Here is a 24338-nt window from a genome sequence, read left to right as displayed (position 1 = left end):
AGAGTTAAAAGGAAGTTGGATTATTTATAGCTAACCTGAGTGTAGTGGATGGTGAAGATTGCATGGGACCTGCTGCTGGCATTGTGAATATGCGTTGCTGCTGTAATTCTAGGAAAAAAAAGAAAAAAAAAAAAAGAACAAACCATTCTATTACAAAAGGCTTATTTCCATGTATTCAGAGAAAGCACACATAAACAGAGAAAAAAATGATGCAGAAGAAGGAACATGAAAGTTTGGGAATGCAGCATGCTGCATTCTTTGATCTGATCACACAAAGTTTGGCAGAGGACATAGCTGGATCTAAACGAAACTGTGAAACTAAAGGTGGTTTTGCACACAACCGAACTCTGAAGAAATATCCCAAAACAGTCCTACAGTACAGGTTTAAAACTCTGCACAAGGATAAGACACAGCAAAGGAGTACAGCCAGTGATAGCATCATACAGCTCATCCCAGACAGCACTGAATGTACGAGTCCAATATCCTTTTCATAATGTTTTTCCTATTTTTATTTCTTGGCCCTACACAAAGGGTCCAGAAAGATTCCTACACCACTTTTGCAAACTCCTTCTGTTACAGGGCTGTGGCAAGTAGCTTCATGTCATTAGAGGAGGGCAGTGAGATTAGCCAGCCTACCAGTATCAAATGAATGCTGTTAATTCACTCAAATAGCACTTCCTTGCCTTTCCCACATGGACAGGCCAGTTCCCCATCTCCAGCCTTCTGACCCATGTATTCTGGCTAGTGGGTACCAGATGCAGGAGGTCCCTGCAACAAACTTTTGGAAATACTCCTTTCTTTGCTATTGTTTTGTTGTGACGAATTCAAAGAAAGCACACTTTTGCCTACGGCTGAAGCCAGGTGACAGGTATTTTCCATTGTCACTCTTGTAGTTTGTCTTGAATACAAGGAGACAATACTAATGATCAGAATTCAAGTTTAGAGTTTATCATAGACAATTAGGTTATTTTATTACTGGAGACAAGGACTTTGAGACCATATGTTTGTTACGAGCCCAGCTACCAGAGTACTGCCCAAATGCTGTGGTAGGGAGCAGTGGCAGCTGTATGAGAACAGCATCTGTATGTGAGCAGCAGCTGTGAGTAAGCAGCTGTGAGCCCCACAAGAGGCCAAAACCAGGACTCCACTACCATTGTTTCCTACTTTCTGCAACTCCATAGCCATGTGACCTGGCACTGCTAAAAGCTACAAGCAATCTAGTACATCACAGTTTTAAATCAGCCTAATCTAAGGAAGCAGGAGAAGGTGATCTAATCTCCAGATCTTGGAAGATCAACACAAACAGTGAGGTAAAGGGCAGACGACAGCAAACAACCCTACAAAGGGCAGAGAATACAGGGGAACAGTTCTGAAGTTTATAAAGCAGAAGTGAAAGAGAAAGTACCCCAGGACTTGGAGGAGAAAACATTAGTGCTAGCTCCTCACTTCCCACAGGGTGATCAGAAGGAAAGTTCTCACCTCAACTATTCACAATCACGTCAGCATTTTCATGGGAGAATGTACATATTAATTTTTTCCACATATTCAATTTCATCATGGCATTCTTAACATTTTATTCTTAAGCATTTGAAACTAAGTTTGGCAAAGTATCAAGAGAAAAAAAAAGCTGTGAGAGTTACAACAAAAATAACAACAGCATGTTGAAAAACCACAGGTTGCTTATTTTTAGAATAGATTGATGCAACCTGATTTGGGCTGGCAATGGTCTCATAAAATCAGCTGATATAAAAAAAAATGCCTTCCATAAACTTTGTTTGTTGTTAGCCCAGTTCTATCCCAGGAAAGGCACCAACCATGTTCAAAGGCAGCTTCCCCTCTGATCTTGGGCAGGCCACCATGCCCCATCTACTTCTCTCCTGCCTCTGGCCAGGAGGCAATTGTAATGTTCTCCACTCCTCTGTCTCTCTAAGACCTTGCAGATATTCATGTGGTAGCATATCCCACACTGCAGACGTTTCAAATTATCTTGATTGCAATTTTAATGTGCTAATAAATACTCCAAAGAATATTTCATAAAAATAGAAACTGTAGGTAAATAGAATAAATCTAAAAATGTTTTTGAAAAGTTAACCCAAAATAGCAGTTGCCTAGTTTCATGCAAGGAAGTTTAAAATTCATTATCACATAAATTTACACAAAATTTTGAACTTGTGACTTTTTTTTTCTGCAGCTCCTAATTCCTCAGCAATGGGACCACTGTAGGACAGTCCTAGTTAGTACACAGATTGGAATTTTGTTGCTATTCTGAGAAATTCTCATCTTATCATAGAGTTACAACTACTGATCACTACAGTGGAATCCATGCTTATATTCCATGTTTTTGTCCTAATGTAGATTAGTTTTTTGACGTACCATAGCATCACTGAGATTCTAATATTTTATCTCCTCTTATGATAAGAGGTAATATTATGTTTGAAGGATATATTCAAATTATAACCTTTTCTATCAATTTAACAGCAGATGTACTGATGACCAAAACTGCCTGTAAAAAAGTAAAAGGTAAAATTAAAAAAATTGCTAGACTAGCAATGGCCAAATTCCAAATTATAATAGATAATTATAAAACAAATACAAAAATACACTGTCTTTTCAGCAATTATAAATCATGAAGTTATACTGACAAGTGAGTTGAAAGCTACACAGTTTAAAGTGGCATGAGCAAATAGAAAAGAAATAAAGCCTGTTTACAACAAAACATTTTTCTGGCATACATTTTTCATTCCAGACAGCTGGTGGGATTCTGTGGGTAAGTTTTGAAGATATATGTTAAACAACACCTTCATGGGTCCTTGTAACTGTTACTGTGGGCATGTAGCATCAAAAAAATCTGACATTACAGACAAAGCACTGGCAACACCATGTGCGAAACAAACATCAATGAAACCAATGCATAGTGAAAGAGGCGTTAAGGAAAGATGGAGCTGGTTTGTTTTAGAAAATACCTTTTAGCTATTCCCTCTTCTAGAAGTTCTACAACTTGCTTGTAGTCTGTAACTAGATGTTGAGATAATCCTGTCAGAGATTTAAAAAGAGTTAAATGCATATTTTTTCTCAGGAGTTTCAGTCAGTTTGTTTTATTACCTACTTGGCAGTAATAATAACAATTTATCCAACGCCAGGATAAGGATATTCTGCTGGGATGCCAGCCAGTTCTCTACAAGTAGTCTCTCAACTACAGTAACTTTTTCATAAAAAAAACAAAAAGTTGCATCTGTCAGACAGAGCAATATCAGTATAAAAAATGGCTTGAACATTCAAAGTACAGATCTTTTCGAATGTATTTGCAAAATAATGGTATTTAAAAAAAGGCATAACTACATCTTAATAAGGAATTTTCAGCTATGTCATTGCTATTAACTGGGTACACACCTTGTAAAGGAGATTTTGTCCATTGCCTCTGAATAATGGCTCTGCTCATATGACTTAACAGAATTGGGAACCAATCACTGTGAATATTTACCATTTATTTAACTAGGTTAGAACCTGGAATGCTGAGGAGTCTTCACATTGTTCTTTCTAGAGGGTATGCAAATATGAAACACTTGGTCTTTTTATACTTTCTACTTTCAATATCCTCTTTAATTTTATTTTTAAGAGGAAAATAGCACATGGAAAACAAAAGAAATACTGCATTGCAGAGCCTACTATATCAGAGCAGTCATTGCAACTAACATAGTCCCAGTGGAGGGCAGCACATTGCTATGCTGTATTGGCATTGCCACTACCATACAATATGCAAATTCTAGCAGATGCACAAAATTAATTTCAATAGACTTGTATTTCACATAAATCCTGTTTAATATGCCTCATTTGCATTTTATGGTGATGATTAGTTATCATTTGTACTGCAGTGGCTCCTAAAGAAAATCACCTAATTTTTTAAGCAAGTCATTCCTCATCATGCAGTTCAGGACAACGTTTTTTTTCCCCTTCATACTAACTACTATATGCACTGATTCAGGTTTGTTTTGCTTTCTTTCCGGTCACAGAAGCATGGATTGAAGGCAAAGTACTTAAAAATGTTATTTACTTGGACCAAATAATTTATATACTGCTACACTTAAAGTCAAATGAACACAACATTCAGCAAGACTGAAATGGGACTGAAATGGTCTCTGATGTTATTAGAGAGAGCTGATCCTTATGTGGTAACAGCTTACTTAGATTTAAATGAAAGAAAAATCTAAGCCAAATACAGGAATTTATTTTAATTCCTTAATGACATATAAAGAAAAAAAAAACCTAAGAAAAACCCCTCTCATACTTGCACACATTAGGCATAGCATAGTTTTCAAAGAAAAAGTTTTTCTTCAGCTCTCTAATATTGCTTTCCAATACAATAAATCCTAGAGTCATCACATTTTCCATTTGAGAAAGAAGATTGTTATTTCTCCAGTAGTGATAGGATTACCAAAACTTAGAATATGGAAATTAATTTAGTGTTTTCCCATATCATTTTTCAGGGAACTGAATAAAATACAATATAATGGAGGTTATATAGAGGAGGCATGGAAGAAACTGTTGCCTACCTAACATTTCCATAAGCAGTGGAACAGTGAATCTAGCACAGAGTTCTAGTTTTGTTTTTAGTAAGGTAAACTGAATGTTGTAAACATTGCTTGAGAAGAAATGACAGAGTGTTCTTTTGGCTGGTAGAAGAAGAGATCATTTTGAAGTCCAATAGAAAGATCAAAAACTCTTGGTCATCTAAAAATCTGCCTCAGGGTAAGACAGAATCACCCCCAGAAATCTGTCTCAGAGTAACAAAATAGATTGCATCATTTCCTGATTCAAGAGAGGCCAATTCCTTAACAGTGCAACCATCTGTGAGGGAGAACTTTGAAACGATTCCAATCCAAAGCACTGAAACACTTTTAGCATTTTAAAAGCTACAATCTCACAGCCTTTACGTGGAAAAACGATGGGCTGGAAACTATTCAAAATACTTACTGTTCAGAGTTGAGACTTCCTGACTGGTCTTGAAATGGAAAATTTATTGCCTGGAGCAATGCAAGTATCAAAGCAAGTAGGCATCCTTAAAGAGGTTAAATTCTCATTTTACTCTCTGTCTGTTCTTCATAGAAGTGCTAGCCATACTCTGCATATCGATATCAGCCACACAGCTGACATACTAGCAGAATGCTGGAGAGCACCTGCAAGCCTTAGAACTGCTGTTTACTTGCAAGAAGTCTAATGCAAATACAGACGCTAGTCCTTAACACGTTGGATCTAGAGGAAATAATTGAAAGTCTGCTTATAGTTCTGATCTCAGCCATCTAGTTCCTGGATACAATATTTTTGCATCCTTGTTCTGCTCTGAGAAACTACAAATAAAACAGCAATAGGCTTCAGCATGTAGATGCCACTCATTACGGAGAGCAACGATTGTTGATTGCAGCAATATATTATAGCAGTTGACAAGGTCATTTTGTATTAACGTATTGAATCACTTCATTTTTGATGTTATTAAAATCATGCTGACTGTACTCTTCACCTCCATGCAAAATACTTTTGGACTTCCTCATCAATTTGAAATGTGAGCTAATGAGTGCAGTTCCAAAAAGAGTGACGTAGCCAGATCTTCATTAGTCCCTCTCCTCAAAAGATGTAAAGGGTGTCTCAAGTAAACTAACTGTTACAGTTATGAATTGTGAAACTGTACATAAGCATATTTATTTGTGTTAACGTATATACACATACGCTCAAAAATATATAAAAAAGAAAGAACTTATGTCCTATGACTCATTCGCCTGAAACTAATTCTGTTCATGTGCTCTCACAGGGGCATGTAAAAGCACCCCATGATGCTTTCAACAGAGAAATCATTTCATTTTTCATGCACGTGAAAAACTAAGGTTTTTGGAGACTGTCACAGGATACAGAACACTGACAGAGAATCTCCTACAATAAAGCATTTGTGCTGGATTTATTAAAGGCACCAAAACTTGCAAATATTACCTAAGTTAACCTTTTTCCATTACATTTTTCTCTTCTACAACAAAATTACAAAACCTAATCAAAAGAATAGTCTTCTGGGATATTAAAGAATTGTAACAAAAACTGTCTTACTTTAAAAATTTTAGCTGCGCCTAAGTAACAAATACTTATTCAAAAGGGGTAAATTTAAATTAAAAATCAGAACTGGAATAGAAGCAACAGACTTGGCCTGGAAAATTCCAGATGAAGACAGAATAGTGACAAAAGGCAAGCCAGCCCATTGGCAGAAGCTATAACTTCATTTACTTTTGAAACAAGGAAACTCCATTATATGTAGCCAAGGAATCACTGGAGATATAGTCCTGAGAAAAGGGATGGAAATTGCCAAGGAAGGAAGTAGTTTAAAGACCTTTTCTCGTGTGGTGAAAGAGCAGCTGCTAAAAGAAAATAATTAGTATCTGTACTCCAATAACAATAAAGCTCTCCGATAACAAGCAGGTAGAAAGAGAACTTTGGAAAGAACTCAAAAAAGGCCAAACGTCTATGAATCTGCTTTTCAAAGAATGATAAGCTTGCCATACTAATGAGAACATCAATTCATCTACTTTCCAGCTCTCCTTAAACAGGGTGCTGATGTGCTGGGAAAGTACAGCTGAAATGTCCACAATGTCAGATAGTTCCTTTTATTTAGGACCATGCAAGTTAAATGCCTCCCAAGTGCTTATTTCAAACTTTGAGAGAAAGAATCCGTAACAACTGTCAGTTGTTAGATGTACTGTTACTGATATTGCAGGTGGCCAGGAAATCAGAACTGTGAAATTCAAATTCCATTCAATCAATGATTCACTTAGGCAAGACACCCTATCTGTTGTCACATCATATCTTAATTTCTGAATTGAAGATAAAAATCTGATACATAATCTTGCGATAAAGAAAAACAGAGGGAAAAAAAAAATGAACCAGTAAGGATGAATTTACAAAAGAAATAGAAACAAGAACTCCATATTTAAAAGGCACAACATGTAAGTAAGAGGTGCTAAAGCCAATTGCCAAGGTCTGTGGGATATGCACTTTGCATATTAAAGGCACACCTCTCAGGTAACCAGCCAAACACTTGCAGAGTCAGTAATACCATTGTAATCATTTGAAATTCTGCACATCTGACAGACAAGGCGCATGGAAAAGGAAATATGTATGTTTACTTTCTAAACAAACTTGCACCAGTTCAGAAAAGGCTATTCCTTCTGATCGCTATAGTAAAGTTACTCTGTATGATTTTGCACTGGGTTTTATGGGGCAGGCTTTTATTCAGTCAATGGTCAGATAAACTGCAGTGTAGCAGGCAAATTTTACAGCAGGTGCTGTATTTACAAGGCAACAATGGCCAAATTCTTATCTAAAGCTATGTAAGACCCTAAAGTGAAGATAGTAATCAAAAGTGGAAATGAATCAAAAATACAGAAATGATGAGAGAGAAGATAACTAAAAATAAGACAGACACTTGAAATTGAAAGTAGTAAATTATTCTTGTTTTTGAACATCTTCTGTAACTTCATTTGAAAGCTATGATTTACAAGAGGGACTGTTTTTTATTAAAGTGTAAATGAAAAAGCGTGTGATGTTAATTGCACAATTGGATCTACATTACCTATCCTGTGCCTTCCGAGTATAAAAAAGGGCAATAATCACATTGCATTCTCATTTGGGTAATACAGATTTTTAATTGCTTCTCAAGATGCAATCTGGAATATAAAACAGCTAAGTTTATCTACTTTCTATTTATTATTATTTTCCAAATATACTGATGCCAAGGACTGAAATACAAGGGATCTTAGGCTGGTCTGTAGAATATATTTAAAGCTGATGTTGGTGGATCTCTTGATTAAATTAGATTCGAAATAAAACAAAGCAAGAAAGCAAAATACTATGGCTTATACATGATTTGCACCTGGAAAGGCAAACAGAACTGTGCAGGACGTGCAGACATTGAGATAACGGAGCCAAAGCCTTCAGTATAACATATATGTTCATATTAGCAGCAAAATATTTGAACAGAGTAACTGCTGAAGAGCGGAAGCAATTAGGATCAGCCCAAGAACATATGCAAAGATACTTCAAGACCTGATCCACATTTACTTGAAATTTACTTGAAATTCTGATTGCTCACCTTGTACATATGGTCCTGTTTCAGGGTGTTCTCTGACTCTGAGAGTGTAAGGCTTCTTGTGGTCTGACTGTTTTAACAAATCTCGGACACGCTCATTATAGATTTCCAGAAAACTGCAAAAAATGTAACGTTCAGTACACACAATTGGAAAAAAAAAAAAACACAGAAAGCATTTATTTAGACAGTGTAAGTACCTGAATGTTGCACTGATCATTCATGACAAAGTTAATTACTTCACTATCCTGTTACTGTTCCTTCTTACACAGTACATGTAGAAAGAACTTACAGCAGCAAACTTCCAAGAAGCAAGAGGTATCCATTATTATATTTAAAAATTCATAAAATCTGCATTTTTAAAACAAGTAAGTTCAGATCCCCAGGTTGCCAAATGCAATGCTTCATTAAGGAGACTTCAGAATAAGAAAAGAATGGAGAATTATGACTCAGATTTAAGTTACACAAACAGTAAGTAAATTCTTCATGCAGTTCAGCTGTCTATACTAAACTGAACAGATAGTATGCAGAGATCTATACTAAGTTGGAAAACTAACAACAGTGCTTTCTCATCCATCCTCTACATTCTCCCTCTTAGCCCAAAACATTATTATTTGAGAAAATATCTATAAGAACAGTAAACCAGTCTTTGATTTGTTTGACTGTAACAATATATTTTTTGAAAGCATCCCTAGGATTGCCCAAGAGAGTGACACACTTACCTGACTTTTACTCTGCAAGATGCCGTCTGCTCTGAGTAATCATCTTTCCTTGAAAAGAGGCCCTGCATAAACCAGTCTATGTAAATTTTAAATACATCAAGAAAATCTAGCAGCTTAATCAAATGCAAGTGAAATTAATAAAAATAAGTACCTCACATATACGAGGTGTCAGCCCAATGGATGCCTTCAAATAATAACAAAAAAAATATTAAACAATATACTTGCTATTACTCATTCAAAACTCTTATTTAAATATGAGTTAAATTTAAAGAAAAGGACAGAATTATGGCACAGCACTGAAGCAATGACTGCATGGCAGATTACAACAAAGACCACTCTGGATTGTCATTCCGAACAGTGTGGCAGGGCTCTACTATTCCAGCTGAAGCACCTTGAGCATGAAATACTGCAGGAATTAGTATGCTGTACAATGCCAACTGTCTTAGCTTCACTGCAAATCCTACTCACAGCAAGTCATTTTAGAGCAACTTAAGCAGCATCAGTGAGAAATTTAGAGAGTTGTTCAATGTGAAGACACTGGGCATGCCTTTGTCAGAGGTGTTTCAGCATAAAGGTAGGATTACATAGTCTAGTTTGACTGGTTAGTCATATTTTGTTTTTCCTTATTTTTACTTCTTTTTGCTACAGAATCACATATCTTTGTGTTCTAGAGTTATAAATCTGATCTCTCAAAGAAAACAGGATATAGGCTGCTAAAATCACCCAAACTACAGAGTTTAAAATTTGCACAAATATACTAGACAGCACTAAAGTAATGCTATGTTTTTGATTAGCAAACTGTTATTTTGACATGATTGCTCATGCTTCAATGATTACACTGCTAACACACCCAGAGAAAGACTCTCAGACTTAGGTGAATCCCTCTATTGAATAGAATCATATTGCTGCTTGGGTAGGAAAGGACTTCAAAGATCATCTTGTTCCAGTCCCCTGAGATGGGTAGGGTTACTGGCCAGTAAATCAGGTACAAGATCAGGCTGCCCAGAGCCTCATCCAGCCTGGCCTCAAACACCTGCAGGGATAGGGCATCTACAGCTTATCTGGGCAGTCTGTTCCAGTACCTCACCATCCTAGAACAGAATGCTTTTAAAAGGAACATTTGAAAAAGGTTGAGGAGAGAGAAAAAGTCCAGATTTCTCGAGTAAATGGTTCTGGTTAGATTCTGGTTTCATTCTTCCTAGTTATGATCACTGTTCCACAATGAATAGACGTTACTAGATCAAAGAAAGAGTTCACTGAAGAAACAAATCACTTTATAAGCCGAGAATCTCTTAGAAAGATAACTACCTAGAATTTTCTTCAGAAAGAAATGATAATTTCAAGAGTTGGCTATTCTGAATTGCTAAAATATTTTCAAAACAATAACATTTTTCAAAATAATGTAGTAATGCAGATGACCTAGTTTATCCCTCAGTAACTCTAACAACTCTTCAGGCTTTCATAGAGTTAAGTTTGATTAAAAAAACCCAAACAAATAGAAAAGCAAGTTAAGATTTGACAAAGTCCAACTGCTGATGCCTGAATTAGCATGGGGATAGCAAATAGTGTCCCGTTTTGTCAATAGGCAACTCACATTTCACCAACAGCCAAGAACATTTACAGATAGGAAAAAAAATTGCCTTGTGTTACAGCCAAACAGAGGAATTTCTCAACTGATTGCACTGCACTGACAATGAAGACTAAAACAGTGTTTCCTGATATCCAAGCATCTTAAAATACAACAATTTCTACAAAATTAAAATTCATTTCAAAACTTGAAACAAAGAAAATATTAGTTTCTACAGGTCAAAGTACACTTTCTGCTAAATAAACATATCTTAAGTAGTGAGTGAAGCCTGTTATAAAAGTATTCCTATAAATTTTATCTGGATTATAGACTCTGCCTCGTATCCTGGCAACAGGTTTCACACATGGCAAGATGAGGGACATCTAAAAGAAATATTTCAACTACATCACATCTTCTAAAATTTTTTTTTTAACTGATCCTATGTTGTTTACCTAATTGTAAAGACTTGCCTCTCATTTTATATATAACAACAAGAACAACATACATAAGCATCCTGCACAACCAGCACATATCACAGTTCAAAAATAAAGCAATATCTCTGAGGAGCATCCCACCCTCAACCCCAAGTGTAAAATGAATGCTATAACTCACAGGTGTTCCCATCATTGTGTAAGTCTTTCCTGAGCCTGTTTGTCCATATGCAAAAAGACAGATGTTGTATCCTCTAAATGCACCTGACAGCACAGAAGTGCCAAGGTCCTGGAACACCTGGAAAGATCAAAAGAGACAGAACAATTCATGAATAATATGCCTCCCTAGAAACATTCTGCATTACTTGTAGATGTTCCGGTTTTAATAATATCACGTGAACAATGAGTTTCATAGTATTTGTCTTTCTAATCTATCAGACACAAGGTTAAGTGTCCAGCATTTGCCTGTTAGCTGATCCTCCAGAAACTGATATACTGAGCACAGTGCTGACACCAAGTAGTGTTTACTTGCACTTCCCTGCCTGTCATCTTCTCTTATTTTATGCTTGGAATGGAGATCCTTATTTTATCCCCAAACCTTCTACAGTCCTCTGCATAAATCTAAACAAATATCATGATCAATGCTACTTGAAGCAGTAACATCAATAGCAGCATCGGACAAGATAATTACAGGTCAAAAACAAAGCAAAGTCTAACCCAGAGACTGTGAGCCATACCTTGCCCAAGCAATACTTCTATCTGATCCACGTGGTCAGGAAGTGATGCCACAAATTTCTAAAATGCTTTCTTTTCTGTTCATGCCACATGCACAGTGATGCGTGTCCTGATTATAACACAGACTCTGGAAGAGTTGCCACCAAATCAGCATCAGCAACTTCTAAATCTTGCACTGGTTTCCTTGGGGCTGCAGAATTTGGACCATCACAGCTAGACTGCCCATGTAGACAGCTCTGAATAATAGCTCCCTCTGCTTTCCCTTTCCTTTTTCAGAGACACAGCCGCCCCAGATTGTGGCCATGTTCTCAGGACATCAAAGCTACCACAGACCTCTTGAAAGGATACCTGGCAAGGTTTTCTAGGAAGTGCAGAGTGGATCAAAAAGTTCCTGTAGGCTGGCTGCCAATTTCTTAGCATAGCATTAGCTCTCCAAAAGAAGCACTGTGAGTGTTAATACTTTTGCCTTTCACATAGAAAACTAGCTTAGAAATACAGAGAGATGCATAGGATTTCACTATATTCGTGTTGCAAAATCTTATCAATTGCCAGTCATTTCTTTCTCTACTGGACAGCTAAATATATCAGTTAGATAAGAAATTAAATAGCAAAACATATTTCATAGATATCATTCCACCTAAACTGCCTAGAAAAGATTAAAAAAATTATCTCCTGAAGCTTTTAATTTCAGATTATATTTCAACTCAAGGTGACAGAAGGTGCTAATTTCCAGCTGAAAAAACAATAATAATCCCATTCAGAGGAATTTGGCTAGCCCCACCCATATTCATAAGGATATGTAGAACATGAGAACATCTGCTTCATTAGAATTATCAGATCAAGGACCTTCTCAGTTCATGGAGAGCCACAGATAACAGTTTAAAGTCATAAACAAAATAAACAGACACAGACTGCTAAGCAGGAGGTCCATAGTCCAGCCAGGAATATTAAATGGGTAGAAACTCCATGCTGGTTGTTCAGGAATTCAGCAGAGAGGCGCGAATGAGCGTATGCACACTCACTAGAGAGCACCAAGCTGGGCTACCAGATGAGCAGAAGATCCACAGAGCAGGGCTCAGGATCTATGTAAGGATATTAGATTGGCAGAGGGCCTGTACTGGCATCTGAGGAATCTATAGTGATATACATTCTTAGACCTTAGAGTTAGAGTACACTTAAATATCACTGAAAATATCACCAGCCAACATCAGTTCTGACCAGAAGAATAGGAAGAAAAGTCTCGTCTGCCTATGCTTATGTTTCATGCAAGTGCTGATACTGCTGTATGTGAATGCTGCTGAAGGCAGAGCCCTCTGTGGCATTTGGTGCAGGAGGCTGCATAAGCATCCTGCGTCCTCTGCCCTTGTCAGTGACCATGTTATTGGATTACAGTGAAATTCACTACTGGTTGAAGCTGCAAAAGGAAAAGTAGCTGCCTCACCCATCAGGCTGAGATGAAAAGACCTCCAGGTCTCCAGGCACACAGTGGTGGCCTCCAGGGGCAGAAAGAATCTTAAGGTTCTGGAGTCCACATGGGGCAATGGCCTCACCAGTGGTCTACACACATTTAATCATATTATCAGAAGCAACTATTTATGGCCTTTCACTAAATAAAATTCAAGGGTCCAGAATACACTAAGAACTACTAGTTTACTTGCAGCACATCTGGCTAGTAATCCCTTATGAAGGACAACATGCCATAAAAAGGTCAACTTTGATGAACAGAGAGATAAGTATGCAATATTATTAGCAAAACACACTGACTATGCATAGTTTATGAACGAGTACATAAATAACAGATATATTACTGTGATGGTTAAAAGTTATTAAAATAAATGTTGCATTGCATACATAAATATCAGTAGAGAGAGAAACATGAAATCAAAACATGTGCCATGAGAAAGGTTTAGAATCCTTATAAAGAACCCAGAAATGCAAATGGTAGAGAAGAAAGCTACTGAGAAGGACATGGCAACATCAGTTCTACTGTGCTACAATGGAAAGAAAGTGCATGATTTAAGAGAAGAACATCATCCTGCCCTATGGAGTCTAAACAGGCTGAGTGTTAGCAGCAAAGGGGCTAGGCAAAAAAGTGTAAGATAGCTATGACAGCTGTGCATTCAAAGCACCAGGAAAAAGAATGGTGAAAAAAAGTAGTACAAAGTGGGTTCTGAGTCTTGTAGGTAAGGAAGAAAAGTGTATTTGATTTGGTAATGGGAAAAAGGAAGCTTCTTCCTTCCAGCAGCAGAATGGAATTACCACTAAAAATCCTCTCAGAGCTTTTACAAAAATAGTTATTCTCTCGACCACTCCAGATGTAAATTTTTCTTTATGCCACAACGAGAACAGGGACAAAATTGTTCCATATAAATCATGTACATACTGGAAAGTATAAAACAAGATCACAGGCAGCACTTCACCCAGGAGACTTGTTGCCTTCTGAGCTGTGGGAAAGTCCAAAAGCCGGGATTAGGTTGGGGGTTGGGTTTTCTCAGAGATTGCTTGTAGCACAGTTTCAACATCTGTTTTTACTTACATCTCTTCTTCTATATGGAAGCTCCACTTAAAAATAGTAGTTGAATAAATATATCAAAATGTGCAACGAGGTCTGTTACTTTTTACTTTACTTGATCTCTGAGATTCAGAGGGACCAACTGCAGTGGGATTTCTTGCATGAATAAGCTCTACAGAACTTGACCCTGTATTTGTTACAGAGTTCACTTTCATGACATATTCTTAGCACTTTGCTGCTCCTAATTTACTGTTTTTGAGGGTTTATACCTTGATTACTTTTGGCTAAATGTGGACAGTATACAACGTATCCCTATTTTATCCCAGCCCAGTTTCCACTTCTCAACTGAAAGTCACTGTTTGTTCCACTGATCTTAACAATCTCCTAGCAGAAAAACAATCACAATTAACAACTGGAGTTGAAAAGCACACAAACCTTGGCCATAATCATGCCACTGCTCTAGAGCATAGCGATAAGTATCAAGTAAGCTACGTCCTAACCACTCATTATGAAGATTTTTTTCAATAAAACCAATGAAACTCTCCCATTCTCAGTTAAGCTGTACTGAGGAGAGTAATGCCATAAGTTTGGGGCTGACATTTATAACAGATCAATGTTTGTCTTCAATGAAGTTATTTGGAAAAGCATATGAGAATTAATGGCAGCAATGCAAATCACTGTAACAGATTCTTGGCACAGCTTATCTACGTAGGCTGTAAGACAAGTTCTTTTATGTTGTACAGCCTACAGAAGACCACAAAACTGATCCAGGGGATGGAACACCTCTCCTATGAGGACAGCCTGAAACTACTGGGGCTGTTCAGCCTGAAGAAAAGAAAGCTCCAGGAGACCTGATAGCAGCCTTTCAATATCTAAAGGGGGGCTATGAGAAGAAAAGGGACAGACTCTTTAGCAGGGTCTGTAGCGATAGGATAAGGGAAAATGGTTTCAAACTAAATGAAGGGGGATTTAGATTGGATATAAGGAAGGAGTTCTTCTCAGTCAGGGTAGTGAGGCACTGAAATGGGTTGCCCAGGGAGCTGGTGGATGCCCCATCTTGGAAGACATTCATGGTCAGGCTGGATGTTGCTCTGTGAAACCTGATGTAGCCATAGGTGTCCCTGTTCACTGCAAGGGAATTGGACTAAGTGGCCTTTTAGGGTCCCTTCCAACTCAAACAGTGCTATGATTTTGTTTAAAGTTGTTTAAAACACTGAAGATGACAAAAAGTTATCTAAAGGTTATCTAAGATTCTAAACTGAACTGCCACAGGCCAGGACACCTCTGAGACAAGGCACTTAAATCCAGAGTAGAATAAAAAGTCTCTCTTGAAAGAGTGGCTCAATGACTTTCAGTATCTTGGAATCTGATCCAAGTACAAGACAGTACAAGCCAGATCTGAGTATTAAAATGAGGTTGGGGAACTCCCAGGCAAAACGACAACTACTGAGGACCAGTGACAGCAAAAAGATGGAATGAAAACAAATTGGGACTGAATAAGAAGAGGTTAAGGGAGAAAAGGTGGGACTAGTGTCTACTGGGAGCAAGAAATCTGGGAGAGACAGAGGAAAGACTGAGTTTTGGAGCTAAAGCAAAGGAAAACATTAGACTGTGTTGATAGTATCAGTTGATACAGAGGACAAAGATACCTAGGGAGAAAAGCGTAAATGGCACAAGTTTCATAGATCTGGAGCCTAGATAGCAAGATTTTTGGACTGGAATCAGGCAGAAGAAAGGAAAGGAATAAGAAAATGCAGGAAGCATCATCTTGAAGTTAACAGGAGCAAGGTGAATATGTGCTCGTTTCCCTTCAGAATACCCATATGTAATACACTCAGGAATTTAACATGTCCCATTGTACGCAGAGGTGGCCTAAAAGCAGTCTGTGTACTCCATTCCAGTTTAGAAACCTGTTTATCAAATGGTAGAATCTCTTACAACAGAAATAAATGCAGCTCAGGAAAGCATCTCAGTTCTATAGTACTGTTTCCTCAGTAGGAACTGCCTTTCTTTCTGCAAATTCATAAAGGATTTTCAGGAGTTATTAATTGATCGAGTTATAACAAAACAATCTTCACAAGCTTGCACACCTTTTTGATAGCAACATGAGCAATAACATCTGCACAGAGCTAGAATCCTGGAAGAATGGTATTTTACTTCTAGTTCTGTTGTTCAAACTCTTGTATGACATTGTGCAATCCATTTAAGAATTTTATGGTCCAATATTCCTATGGGTAAAGTGTCAGTAGAAAATTGTGGGGTGTTCTCACTAGTGCTCATAAAAGTACTTGTGATCTTGTCTTGAAATGCTATGAAAGTTCTAAGTGTTCAAATCATGGTGCTCAGTATCTCTCAATCCAGAGTGAACTTCTTGAAAGAAGTTCCAGTTAAGCTAAGCCCAATGGTGCTTACTCTCCATTAATTACACAGGGCTACTCATGCTGCAATTCAAATGTTTCAAATCAATTTTTGAATTAGGTCTCAAAAGACGATATTTTACTACAATCAAACTTGGCAGCTCAGAAAACAGTATGTTTTAACCCTATTATGATAATGAATTAGAATTTCAAAAAGTATTTATTGAAAACCTATTAAAAGCTGTTTTGAACTGTTCTGTATTTGTTCTGATAAGTTACCCTCCCTCATTCTGTGAAGATAAATTATAATTTATTGACTTGACAAGTCTCAAATCAGTCAGAAAACCTCTTAGCTTCAGTGTAGTGCTGAAAAAAAAAAAAAAAGGAAAAGCAAAGCATAGCAATGAATTCATAACATGCTTAAAAATAAGAGAAGTAATTGAAATTAAAGCTTTTTCTGTGCTAATATCAGGGGCATTAGTCCAAGTTCCATCAGCATCAACAGCTGTATGTCATACAAAATGTATGACAATTAAGCTCTCTGGACATGTGTACTAACATATTTCATTATATAATGAACACAATTGTGTTTTTTGTTGTTCATAAGAAAAAAAAGAGATTCTTCTGAGATTCTCTCAATTCTTTCTTCTAAAATGAAACTTCAAGAGCATAAGGTTTGTCAAGAAACATGAGCTGCACTTAGCTTCCTGCAGACTGTATTCCAGTTGGCCAAAAACTCTGAGTCTTCCATGTGTGGCTGCTCTACGTGATTGGAAGTGTTTAGTTTGCTCCACACAAGAATGTTTCTTTCAGCAAAGCCTTTAATGGCTTTGATATGCCTTGTTTCTGCACTCACCCAGCTGTAACTGGTACATATCCCATGGTGATTTATGAAACAAACTTATTACCATCCAACTGTGTTAATAGTGGGGGAAAAAAACATGTCTTTCTGAAGAAGTTAAGAGGGTGTATTAAGACAACTGTTGTCATCCAAGGTATTTTGCTGGTGTGCTTATTCTGAAGTGGCCAGTTTTCAGTTCCAACCTAGTAAATCCAAAATCATGTGAATTAGTCCTCACAATAGAATTTTTACTACAAATGGGAGAAAGGGGAAGGCTTGGTCTAAAACTAAGCTGTGTCCTAATCATACAGCTGAGAAATACCAAAATGCTGTCCAAGTTGTTGCAATATGCACTTATTTGGGGTTGAAACTGTTTTACAACAGATATGAATCACTTTGAGATAAGAACAAATCACTGACGTAATTTGAAATCTATTTCAATACTGTTAGAAAACACAATACATTTTTCAGAGAGATAAACTATTTGCAGAATAAGTACAGTTGTGAAATCTTATATTAACAGCTTTACTGTAAGCCACAAGCACAGACAGATTGCAGTAGGACGCCTGCCCCTAAGAAACCACAGAGGATCATATAAAATCAAGACAAGAATACCTATTAAAGTAAAACACTTTCAACTCTTAGGCACCAATCAAAGCTTTAAAACTTATTCCTAACTCAGATAAAGAATCACGGAATTTGATTTCTGAAAAATCACAGTGTTAGTCATACTGGAAAAAAGACCATTTAAACTTTTTTTTTTTTTTTTTAAACAAGTTTATATTTACAGGTTTATGCCAGTGAGGCAAATACTTCTATCATTCAGGCAAAAATATAACGAGCCTCTGTGCAAAGACTTCTCAACTATCTCTTTTGTTGGCTTCAGAGTCAAAATTTATAGTAGCTTTTCTACTTCTTTCTTAAATAGTTTTCAAGATATTGAAAGAAAAAAAAACCCTTTTATTAGCCTGAGTATATTGAATTTTATCATGAGACTTGCACATGTATGCATAAGTACGCATACCAGACATATGACGATAATTTCTTCTGGAATGGATAGACATACTTTTTGTGCTAATGCCAAGAAGAGACAAAATAAGGCAAGGAGCACCTCTAAACAGACACCATAAGTGTAAGACATTTATAATTAACAGTGTTGGTTTGGGACTTTGTTACTTTACACTGAAATCTCTGCTTGGATGTTAAAAGCATGAAGCTTTTTGGTTTTAGCATTCACTTTTTTTCAAAACAGTATGTTTAACTTCATAACAAAAATTTTACCACATTCTATTTATCCCAACTGCTAGGGTTTATTATGTAGCCTCTATATATACTAATATTTTTCTTTTCTTTGAACTCTACATTACTACCATACCAATAGTGTCTCACACAAATTAATACAGAAGCATGCTGGCTCTCAGATTTTCTTTTGATCCTGACAAACAGCTGGATATTATTAAACTCTCCTTTAATGCACACGATTCAAAATAATCCTAGTGAATACTTAGCACGAACCACAGTTAACAATGAGTATCTTTGATTTTTCATTGAATTAATAACCTATAAGTAGGACAGTTGATTAAAGCAAATACGTATATTACACTGTAACTAAAATGGCATCTCTACTATGTGATAATGTCCTTTCTACACTAATAAATGCTTTAATTTCAAAGATAATGAGTGCATTTTAACAGGAATAAAGTTTTGGTAATATATGAATTCCAGAAGTACAAAACTGTCCATTCTTAGCTCAATCAGAAACTGAATCTCAGAAGGAAACAAAAAAAGAGTTGTTTAAAGCTACAGTAAATTGTCTGTTATGCTTGAGGGTTGAATACTTTGGGAAAATGAAATGTATGCCAAGTCTCAGAGAGATGGAAAAAAATCCAGTAAATCTACAGGGACAGCACACGATGTTGAGCTTGCAAATTTCTGGAAATAAAAATTACCGATATATCACTTTTGTGTATTTTTAACTCTAAGTACTTTCTGGTAAACAATGCTTGCATTTGGTTTAGCCATTGGGCTGGGACAAACTCTGACCAGAGCACAAGTGGAAGGAGGTGGAAGATGGAGGAGTGTGAGTTGCACTATTTGGGATCAGCAAGATAACAGAACTGTTTTCATATCTGAGTGCTATAGTATCCCTTTCCTGATTTGCATGTGTCTGAAATGGTCAGTATTTCTATCCTCATTAGGAACCTGAACAGATCTTGGAAATTTCAGAAATTTCAAGGGAATATGGTCAAGGACAACAAACAGACAAAAAAAAGGTATTTTTTATAATGGGGTTTTGAATAAATAAAATCATCTCTTATTACAATCATAGTTCACAAACATCAGAGTGAACAAAAAACTCACTAAAAGAAAACCGCTTGTACCATAAAACATTAGCCTAAACACCGAATAATAACACAAATTCCCATCACTTAATAAGTGAAAACCATAAAAAAGTTATCTTCTTGCACAGCACAGTTTAAAAATAGCCTTTTAAAATACTGCTACTTTAATGGAAGAGAAAGAGTCTGAACTTATATAGAACCAATATGGCCAACAGCTGCTCCTCACTATAGGACAAATAGTTGACTTTATAAACGCTGAAAGACTCAACCACTTCATTCCCACTAAAGATTTGACATGCAAACCAACAATTAAAAAGATACCTCATGAGTAGGTAGAAAGCTTCAGGACATCAACATGACAATTGCAGTTGACCCAGACACAAAATGGATTTACTTAAAATAAAATGTGTCATTATTTACTATATGGACAAAATTGCTCTCAACCAGTAAGTGAGGATAGTTTAGGCAACTGCATGAAAAATATAAAACACAAGAGGCTCAGTTCTGCAGTATCCATTTGCCACTGCCTCCACAATAAGGAGCAGATATGCAGTATCTCATGTAGCATGATTCCCTACAGAATTTGACCCACCTACAGCAGTAAACGCCCAAATTATGACTAAATTCTGTTTTAATTAAATTGCTGCATCTGATATATAGCATCCAAGGCTTGTGTTTAAGATGAAAAAAATTATTTCATAGAATAAAATTATTCAGAAGTAACCATTTCCTGCCAAAACAATGGGAGCTTTTGTACTAAAAATTTCCCAAAACCCCAAAGATCAATTTAAATAAAAAAGGCAGAAAGAGGATTCAAGGAAGGAATATCTGAAAACAAATCTCGGCTTTTACTCCAATAATGCAAGGCTTTTCTGCACGTGTTTTCTCTTAAAGAATATTAAACAAATGTCAACTGAGGGGCTTTCTGTACACAGACAGAAAACACAAGCAAAAGGAAGCGCATTATGCGGATCAACTGCACAGAACCCTCTACTGTGACATTAGGATTACTTCAGCAACATTATCCCATTCAAAGCAAATAGAAGAGGGAAATAAAATCAACAAAAACCAAGCACTGGTCCATTAGTTTGGGAACATTTCTTCTCTCTTCTTGTTAAGAGACCACAGCTCCACAGCTATAGGATTACTTCTCTCCCTTCCCTCTATCCAGTCTTTTCAGTTTCTTTTCCCAGTTGAACAGGAAACCAAGTGAAAGAGCAGGCTTTCCTTCAGCTCGAGCTGCTTGGCCTGTGGTACGAGCATTTGCACCACAACTTGAGAGAGATTGGTTGTGGGCTCTGCCAACAAGCTTCCTGCATGCTCTTAAATCCTTTTGTGCTTTAATTCCCCCTGGGAAGGATAACAATCATGTCTTTGTTCATCTATCAGCTGTCATTTTTTCCAGTGCAAAAGCTATTTATTGTGTGCGTCATAATGTACATACATTCATGCTGTTAACATAGTGTAAGTCAAGCTTGGTTAAAGTATGTGGGTGGAACTGTTATTTGTGACTTTTTCCTAGCATTTTACATGGCAAATAAACATGCTATCCTTCTGGATAGAGGGTGAAAGAATGAGATAGTTCAGCCAAGTAGGCTGAACAGTCACTTTGTATTTCTGCTGTTTTATCACCCAAATACACAATCATGAAAATACACCTCATTTGTTTATCAAAAAATGATTTTGTTTTGAGAGAGAAACACCCCTATGCTTTCCACATTCATCTAATTTATAGATGCTGTGACAAATTTTTAAAAGTGCTTTATCAGTAAGGGCACAACTCCATCTGCTTTTAAAAATAAAAAAGATATATAAAAATTGCTGGTGTTTCATTGTAAAGATCAACCTGAAAGACAAGATAGCCATCACAAAAACATCACCTGCTATTTTCATCAATCTGTACAGAATCACATTCGTCACTGAACCCTCCTTTCCTGCCCAGTGGGGATTCTTATCATGCTATCACTGGATAAAAGAGCAGTCACAATCTGAACACAACAGCTGTACAATCCAAAAACCAGTGTGTGACACTCACCAACATCTGACTCGGCTTAGTTCAGATACAGTTGTGGTGATAAACCTCTCTACCTAGAAAACAACTTATGTATTCATTAAGGAAGCCAGAAATCAAGATTTACACACTTGATTTTGTGCCATACATGAATTGAATTCTGCTGTTACATCCAGCCTTTGAATCAGCATAGGTGAATTCTACCCATTAAGGACTGAATGAATCCCTTTCCATTTAGCTTAGTGTAATGCAAAGCATTACACACCAACAGACGAGACACGATAAAAAAAAACACAGGATTTTTGCTTAAGCCCACCCTGTGCAAGGGAGTGGCTACTCCATAGCATCACCCTATTACCTAGTTCTTTAAAATTTCTGCAAGTTTTAGAGGAAAAAGGAGAAATTTACAAATAGACAGATAGCTATGCACAGGCTGCAATCAAACAGCCTAGTAAGCAGGTGTGCAACAGCTTTTGTTGCACGGTGTGAGCAGTGGGGGATGTGGAGGTCTGAGTGCTGTTGTGGGCACGCGTGAGCCTTTGGCTGAGTTGAGGAGCAGGATTTGCCTCTGCTCTGTGCTTCTCCACTGAAACACAGTGAACGAAATTTCCTGATTGAACTCTGGCCAGAAAACCCAAGAAAAGAATCTTAGGGAAAACTTCAGATTTTCTAAGGGATGATGTCACAGCAGGAAGAGCAGAGAGCCCTTTACAATCACGCTGCTTTACTCCACCGACACCCAGTAAATATTTTATCTATTCCACTCCCCTGGCCCAGATGTGACTACATGTCCTCTACTGCCTTAAAAGCAGAAAAATCACGTGAATCGCCAATTTAAGTATTGTGATTAAAAAAAAAAAAAAAAAAAAAAAAGGCAGTTTTAATGATGTCGTCTTTAAATAAACAAAACAGAGAGCTGTTCTGGTTCAAAATTAAAAAAACAACAACAACAAAACACAAAACCAACTCCCTTTCGCAATGGAAAGAGTAAGGAATAAGTAACAGATAATGAAGTTATAAATATCCCACATTTCTCCCACCATGGCCTGCTCTTGGCTGGGATCCCAGGTCATTAGCGGATGTCTGCAATTCCATGTGAAAGGAAAGTAAAGCAAAACAACAAAAATTACTAAGTTTTATTGTTTAAGGCAGCAGGGACAAGTATCAATTCTCAGCTGTTTCTAACAATAACAGCCCATTAATTTTTTAAGAGAGGACAGAGGATGGAAAAAGATTGTTCCTTAATTCTATTACAAGGATGAGAAAGAGGAGCAGTGATCCAAATTTTTCAGTAATTCAGTAAGGGCTAACCATCTACTGAAATAGTTGAATACAGTGCAGTGACGTTATCAAGATAATATTTCTGCCTCTCCCCTCCACCCCCTTCAGCTGGAAATGGGTATTCTCTTTTAGTGCATCAGCTAATTCAAGTTGCTACTTTTGTTATTTGATCATTAGCTCTTAAAATCACTGCACTGGAAAAAACAAATCTTAAGTCTATAAAACACACTTTCTTAGAAATAAGCTAGTTTCTCCACTTTCATACAACATCAGACAGCATTATGGAAAGAAATCACTGGATGGGTGAACCTTGCAAAAATAAATGCTCATGGGGCTCACCAGTGCTTAGCTTCAACTGCATCTCAAATGCCAGTTTTCATGAGTACAACTACGATGGTTGGTGGAAGGAGATACAAGAATTGTTTTAATATACTATATCCTAAGTTTTCTCCATGTAAATAACATAAGTTAATAAAACCCCAAAACTCATAAAAGTGAAAAGCCAGAATGACCGCTTTTTAAATGTTACACTGAACCTTGACTTAAAGAAGTATTCCCCAAAGACTTCTAAAAGCTCAAAAAACGCAGCACTGAAAGTTACTTCAACAGTTTCATTTTTAAACTATTTTCACTCTCCAAATGCAGAACATAAAAAATATAATGAAATGCAGCTATTACAAATTCTCCACTTTTTAGCGGACTGCATTAGTAGCAGCACATGTATAAATGAGCTTTGGATTTCTTGCAATAATCTTGTTTTCCTTTAAATTATTGCTCCCTTATAGTAGAGATGAGAAGGTTCAAAAGACACTGATTTGTGCTACACAGCAGTCACATCTAGTTTTGTCTTTCACATAAAGGAAAAAATTGTAGATTACTGCATTTCTGATAGTTTTAGGCATTAGACTTGAGATTAAGTCTGTTTTAGCCATTAGAGGTTTTTTCTTCTCTCTTGTTGCTTGTTTCCTGGGTATAAAGGATTTCCAAATATATGAGATAGCAAATTTAAAATGACATGCTTTCTGATAGGAGAGCTTGGCCACTTTTCTGAATACGTGGAGGGCGTACTGCCAAAAGAACAGGTTGAGGAATGCATATCCCATCATCATCCCTATTTGCAAATCTGCAGGTTTCAGTCCAGGCACAAGAGAAGAGACAGCTATCTTCATGAAACATGGTTCACAATGGAGGGATCTGCTCCTCTGTTCTCACTGGTACTGGGACAAGCAGCCACGTTGTCTCCCTGGATTAAAGCCCTTTACAGTAATGAAACTGCCTGTACATGCACCTGGCTGCTCAGAGGACTACACATCTTCCTACAAAAAGGACATGATGGAAAAGTATACAGACTTGTATGAAAACAGATCACTTCGATGTTTACTGAGAAGATTCAGAAGCAGCAGTCAGATTCCTAGGAAAA

General features: G+C 37.0%; 1 protein-coding gene across 4 annotated transcripts in view; it reads right to left on the bottom strand.

The window, feature by feature from the left end:
- STARD9 (StAR related lipid transfer domain containing 9) overlaps positions 1-24338 on the bottom strand; it is a 95964-nt gene that overhangs the window by 44738 nt on the left and 26888 nt on the right. The window contains exons 1-7 of one of the 4 annotated variants that reach the window (XM_085224851.1): positions 11577-11789; positions 11021-11137; positions 8993-9025; positions 8842-8903; positions 8126-8238; positions 2964-3033; positions 36-108 (exon numbers count right to left, since the gene is read on the bottom strand). In XM_085224851.1, the coding sequence (XP_085080977.1) occupies positions 36-108; positions 2964-3033; positions 8126-8238; positions 8842-8903; positions 8993-9025; positions 11021-11035 (366 nt within the window). In that variant the 5' untranslated portion in view covers positions 11036-11137; positions 11577-11789. Of the gene's footprint in view, positions 1-35; positions 109-2963; positions 3034-8125; positions 8239-8841; positions 8918-8992; positions 9026-11020; positions 11138-11576; positions 11790-24338 lie in introns of those variants that run through there. The other 3 variants (XM_031553545.2, XM_085224852.1, XM_085224854.1) reach the window with 3 other exon arrangements.

This window comes from Meleagris gallopavo, chromosome 5, assembly GCF_905368555.1.
Source record: "Meleagris gallopavo chromosome 5, MGAL_WU_HG_1.1, whole genome shotgun sequence".
NCBI classification, from domain to species: Eukaryota; Metazoa; Chordata; class Aves; order Galliformes; family Phasianidae; genus Meleagris; species Meleagris gallopavo.
Note: the sequence above shows the minus strand (reverse complement) of the source record. Positions and strands in the feature narration are given on the sequence as shown.